This window comes from Hydractinia symbiolongicarpus, chromosome 1 (genome assembly GCF_029227915.1).
Source record: "Hydractinia symbiolongicarpus strain clone_291-10 chromosome 1, HSymV2.1, whole genome shotgun sequence".
NCBI lineage: Eukaryota > Metazoa > Cnidaria > Hydrozoa > Anthoathecata > Hydractiniidae > Hydractinia > Hydractinia symbiolongicarpus.
The window spans coordinates 6,391,775-6,398,174 of NC_079875.1; the positions used below are offsets into that span (position 1 = coordinate 6,391,775).

The window sequence follows — 6,400 nt, forward strand, 5'->3', positions numbered from 1 at the left end:
CAGTGCCTTTTGGGATCTTGTGCTTTCAAAAAATATGTATGGATTTCAATAACAGCCATTTTATCCCGGTATTCGATATGCTTAATCAAGTGTACGATAAAAGTGTTTTATGGGAATCGTTCGTATTATTTGGACTCTGTCGTCGTTAAATCGAACTGTGACATCTTAAAAATGAACTTCCCAGTAAGACTAAATTTCAATTCGTAAAAACTTGTAACGCAAAAGATGCGAAAATTTCAAATGAAATTAAACGCTGACGTTAAATTCATAACGAAATAACATAAAAATATGCTTGTCCGACGGCGAATCAGCTTGACGGGAAGAAGAAATAAGAAACTATTAAGAACAAGTTATCTTACAATTGATATAATCTACATCTAGACATTACAAATAAAACAACCTCGTTCCGAGGAATTGTCTCTCACTGGCGCTGCAAAAGAAACAACAAGCCCTAGGATCGAAGTTACAAAGAAAACAAATTAAAACATGAAAAATTACAATATTTCTTAATATTTGCATCGTAAACAACAACCTCGTTCTCAAGGAATCCTCTATTTTTTAAAGGTACAGCAAGGAGCCTTGGGAACGAGGTTGCGAAAAGACTAGTTATAAAAAAACAAATTTTGATTTGGGTCATTTTTTTTAAGATTGTTTACTAAATAGAAGCATGTAAGAAAATTAAAACTTATTGGAGCCCTGTGATTTTTATATAGCCTTATAGCATTGAGAACTTAATGTAACGGATATCGAAAGTTTGTCGCAGATTTTCGGCTCACGGCAAGAGAGAACGAATCTATACAGACGTTAAATACTATATCCGCGAAATACAAGAAGTTACAAAAACTTATAAAATGAAGTTGCGTCCTTTAAAAAGTCTGAAAACACATTAAGAAGATCCTTCACCATATATAAATTGTGCCTCAAAGTGAGATAAAACAATCCCATAACAATCCCACAAATCCCATAAAACGGGACTTAATGTTTTCAGGTTGTTAACTATTTCGAAATGTCAAAGATTTCAGACTTTTTGAGAATTCAGTTTTGACTAAGTTAACAACCTGATTTTTCCGTGAAACATTGACAAGACAAATTTTAAAAGTGCACATAAAATAGGCACCATCCCCTCAATATCAAACGACCCTGGGAAGCTATTTGGACAACATATAAAATTTACATCGTGGGGTGGGTTAAAGTAAGGAGTGTTAAAAAGTTAAAATAGCTTTGTAAAAAAATTAGTGGAATATGAAAAATAATAAGAAAATTAACATATAACCAGAACGTTGTTTGTTATAATTAATGCAAAAATTATTATGTATATCACAAAAAGAAAATGGAATATATTTATAAATATACCTTATCAGTACTATTTTTACGCGTATGAATTCTCGCGCAGCAAAAAAAAATCGAATTTGCGCGTATTATAACATGCAGTCAATTATCTGAAAAAATTACAAAGTCTTTTTAAAATATCATGCTTTTTGGTTTCCAACCCTCTAATTGCTCCAACGCCCTATAGGTATTGATTTTCGAAACAATTTATACACCAGCCCCCATTTATCTGGTGCTCTAGAGTATAGATTAGTTTGAACATATTAAAATAAAAATACGCATGTAAAAATATGTAAAAACTTTTCCACAATCCAAAAGTTTTTAAACAAGTTAAAATCTATTAAAGTTCCACAACCTTGACACAAATTTCTTCGAAATACAAATGTCTTTAGGTTAATAAAAGATTACGAAAACAGTGATATTTTTGTACCAATAACATCACAAAAAAACAATCTCGTTCCCAGGTGACTAATTTTTGTTTTATAATCAGGTTCAAAAAGTCAGCAAAAATTAAGCAAGTTCAAATGCTTTACCTGGCTTTAAAGTGTTTTTTAAAAAACATGTGAAAGCGAAATTTATTATAATATACAAATTAAACAAATTTTATCAGTTTTATAAAAAGATTAAACTTAATAACAATAAACTATACAAGCTAAACAAGGCATAAAATAACAAATTTTATGAAACTTTTAATTCAAAATAAATAAATGCGGATGTTAATTGTAAATTAAATTTCCAATTTAAAATTATAGCCCATAATGGATTTAAAAACCATGGCTTTGAAAGTGGAATGACACATGTCTAATTGTAGTACGCAATTAATTTTGTCTGGAGTAGTCCGTTTATAAAAATATAACTATTAATAATACATAGAATCTCACCAAGGAAATGTGACATGTGTGCCTAACAACTCGCGAGGACTTTTTACAATGCAGAATTAAGCACACTAAAGCCATTAATGGTTAGGCTGAGAATGTTCAAACGTTAAACAATGTTTTTAAAGCAAATCTGATTGAGATTAAGATACGCTTCAAATTACACAATGTATTTAACAGAATAAATAATTTTAAATAAAAAAATATTATCACCTACAACCACGACAATCTGTACAACTCATTTAACATTTTTTCCCACAAATACAAATATTGAACATTATATTTAGTGCTAATTTTTGCTAAGCAGCTCAAAATAGCAAACATCTCTCAATGTAACATTATATCCACGATATCCACCCTTCGTCATATTTATTGTGCTTTTCCTCCCCCACTGTTCTTTCCATACGCCAGCTGGCAAATATATGGTATGCCAAACAATATTTAAATGCATAACGGGGGCAACAAGGAACTTTTCAGTCACCATAAATTCTGTGTCAACAACAAACGTCTCATGATCCACTGGCCAGTACCACCATAATGGTCGGATTATTGGCTCGCCTGTAATCACTGCATTCTCTGCTGCAGTATACATCACTTCAGATATGTTTTTACGAATAGCTAAGGCCTCCTTTACAATTACCAAAACATCTTTATCATTATCAAAATCCCATGGTGGCTTTGAAAACTGAATAGCAGGTAAAAAGGCAGAAAGTTGAGCCCATCTAACATACAGCTCCTTGTTTGGCTTATAAAAATACTCATTACCACCCACCATATCTGGCAAAACATAGGGATACCCTATCATGCTGAAAGTCAGAGCCGCTGTCAAAACAGAATGTAGTCCATTGCCAGTGTCCCAATGAGATGCCCGATCAAGAATTCTTGTAAACATCCCATACTTTTGACACTTGTATGAACTTCGCACTTCACCAAGTTGTTGAAACTTGGATGCCAATTCTACATAGAGTTTGGTAAAATAATTAGGATTGGGTTGAGGGATTATAAAATTGTAATCTTGTGGCAAATAGTTAAGTTCACCAGCATCGAATTTAAAACCATCAATTTTAAGCCTCTTAAACCCCTCCAATGTGTTTTGAAACCATGTTCTAGCATTTTCATTAGTTGTGTCAAGAATTGTAGCAAAACCATGCCACCACTTTGTTATCCCAGGAGCTCCTTTTTTACCAAATTTCATCCAATATGGTAATCCCCGAAGAAAAGCCTTAGATTTTAAGCCTGCAAAAGGATATACCCAAACGGTTATCCGAAAACCATAACTTTTTAAAATATCAATCATTAGATTTGGGTCACTAAACTTTTCAGGATTAAAATTAAAATCTCCATACTGTGTAGAATATGAATCGTCTATTTGTATGTGACTCCTTTCAAATCCATGATTTTTGATTTCCTCTGCAAATTTTAATATGACACTCTGGTTTATATGTGTTCGAAATTGTACCCAAGTTGACCATATTGGTTGAGTCATCATTCGTTTATCTGGAACTTTCTCTGGCTTTTCAATAAACTTATCAAACATAACCTTATGAACATCTTTTATGTTATCTCTGATACAAACAGTATATTTCAGTAAGTTTGTGGAGCTTGTGTTGACATATTTCACGTTGTAGTAGTCTTTCAAGTCAGCACGGATACAAAACTTATCACCTTTAGGATGCTTCTTAGTTACTTCATTCATACTAACATGTAATGGCACATGTTCATCAATATAAATCCCCGCCCCTTTGCTGTTAACTGCAAATGGTTCTAATACACTACCAAAAATATTAGGCTGATAACTATCAAGGTAGTCAGAAGTTAAAAAAGGTGTCATTGGAAAAGACGTTTTGTCTAATGGCCATGTTTGGTTAAAGACTTCTCCAAGTCCAAACCAATGAGAAAACTTTGTGTCAAAACAATCTTCCAATTTATTATTATAACTTGATATCCAATAAACTTCATAGCACTGATCACTAAAGTTTAGCTTTGTTATTGTTAATGTGATTACATCTAAATCAAGTTCTTGAAATTTTATTGTCAATGAGTCATTTGTGTAGTGAACTGAGAAATTCTTTTTTGCTGCTTCAGATAACTGCTGCCCAAGATCGACCTTTAATGCAATATTTGGCTTGCTTTCTGATTCTGCAACCAAAGCACTGACATTGGAAGAAAATCGCAGTGTCAAATAGTCCTTGTGATCAATAAATATGTTCTTGCCAAATACAGTATATTTCTTTTCAATAATTTTTGCTTTAGTTGCTATAGTCTCACTCTCATATTGTTTAGGCAAATAAAAACTCAACATAAAAATTGCAGCCACTAGGAGAAGAATTCCTATCAAAGCCATTGTAATTCGAATTTTCTTGCAAAATTGATAGTTGTGCGTTTGAGCCAGACTTTTAGTCCTTAGCCTTTGCTGCAATGCATTTTCGGTAGCAATTTTCCTATCCCCAGGTAATCCATTTCTACTATACTTATTTGTGTTGTTTGTGATTGTAGAAGAGATGGTATTCAGTGAATCGCCACTTGGGGAGCGGTTATGTACTGTGTATCCTGTATATGAACTTAATCCAGTCAAACTTGTTCTAGTTGAATTTTCATCATACTCTGAAATTGACGATAACTTCTCAGCCAACATTTTTGGATGTTCTTTCTGATGGTGCGCGTTAAACTAAAGTTGTAGCTATCCTGTCTGTTGACAAATAAATATTCTCCTGTTTAATCGTCAATATCCTTGGTGTTTCCGTTAATATGCTTGTAGTTGATATTTTGTTTTCTTCTCAGAAAAAGATATAGCTGACGTACAAAAGTAAAAGATTAAAAAATATCATTAAAGCAATCACATAATAGTTATTTGACATAAAACTATTGATCCTCACCCAGCATCCGATTTAAAGTTTACTGAAATGCTCATCTTGAGACTCTGTCACTTTACCTCGATAAAAACAAAAATTTATGATCCGGGTGTGAATGGGAAACATAAATTGTCGTTTTAGTTATAACATTGCTTTGCTTGCTTAAAATTAAAATTATTGGGAAACTAAAAATAACTTTTAAAATAGACGTTTCAAATGATTAAATAATTATTTTAATAAAATTGTTCCTTATTTTAAAAGTAATTGTGATATACCCTCCGGTAAATCAAAATAATCCGTGGAAAAAAATATCCGTGTTCGAAAAAACAGACCACCTCGTCCCAGGACTAAAAACGAGATTGCAGCTACGGCTTGACCCCCAAAATCGTTCCCTCTATGACATGGCACCACAAGTCAGAAAAAGGTCGGTGAAAATTTCCCTTATCATAATCAATCTCTTTTTGTTTAAGACCCGATTAATTAAGACATTAAGGTGTGCTCCTGCAGCATGGAAAGTTAAAAAAAATTTGAACGTCCGGTTTTATCCGACTTGTTTATCTTCAAAGTGTTGTGAAACGTTACGAATTTTTCTTGGTAACTTTTTTAGCTTTTTTTTTTTTTGAAATAAGCAACAATGTCAAAAATGTCGAATGCTTCCAATCCAAGCTACAACAATTGAGTTTAACTGCACCAAGCAACATGGCCGCATAAAATCAGTGGAATGTAATCAGAAATTTAATTTAAAAAACATTGGTTTTTAACATAGCACACACGTCATTTTTATAATTTTAATCTAAACGGTGCTCTCCATCGTCGGTGATTTTAAATTTAAGATCCAGGCTCTGTTATTTTTGGCTGGGAAATACCGATCTACAGTATACACTGCACCTCAAACATCTCGAGTATCGAGGATGACCGATCGAGCCGTGAAAAATAGTTACAAAGGAGACATGACAACTGCTTTTTGTGTCTTTTAAGATAATGGGACATGTTAAGGCCGGAGCACTGATGAAAGTATAACGACAAGATTAGAAAAACTCAGACAAAGTAGTTCTAAGGGTTACTTTAGCGAGAGATAAAGAGCTCTAAGATGGAGGTTGAACGTTCGTCATTAATAAAATAGTTGTAAGCAACCTCTTCCCTAGGGTCATTTTCGTGTTAACAGCACTGTAATCACCGCATCTTTGCCGTAGAGAGTCCTGAAAACAGGATTAGATGTTATCGGTGATGGTCTACTTTTTAAATACAGTTAGTCTGTCAGGTGCCATTTAAGTGTTGGTATTGAAAGCTATGTTTTTCTTCAAGTTCATAAACAATAAGGTATTAACCTAAATTTCTTCTTTA

At 33.0% G+C, this 6,400-nt stretch overlaps 1 protein-coding gene across 1 annotated transcript; it reads right to left on the minus strand.

Moving 5' to 3' along the window:
* Window positions 1–339: 339 nt before the first annotated feature.
* LOC130634664 (myogenesis-regulating glycosidase-like) lies at window positions 340–5,385 on the minus strand. Its single transcript, XM_057444639.1, has one exon. It carries the CDS (start codon window positions 4,837–4,839, stop codon window positions 2,494–2,496), a length of 2,346 nt encoding a protein of 781 aa, XP_057300622.1. The 5' UTR covers window positions 4,840–5,385; the 3' UTR covers window positions 340–2,493.
* Window positions 5,386–6,400: the final 1,015 nt, after the last annotated feature.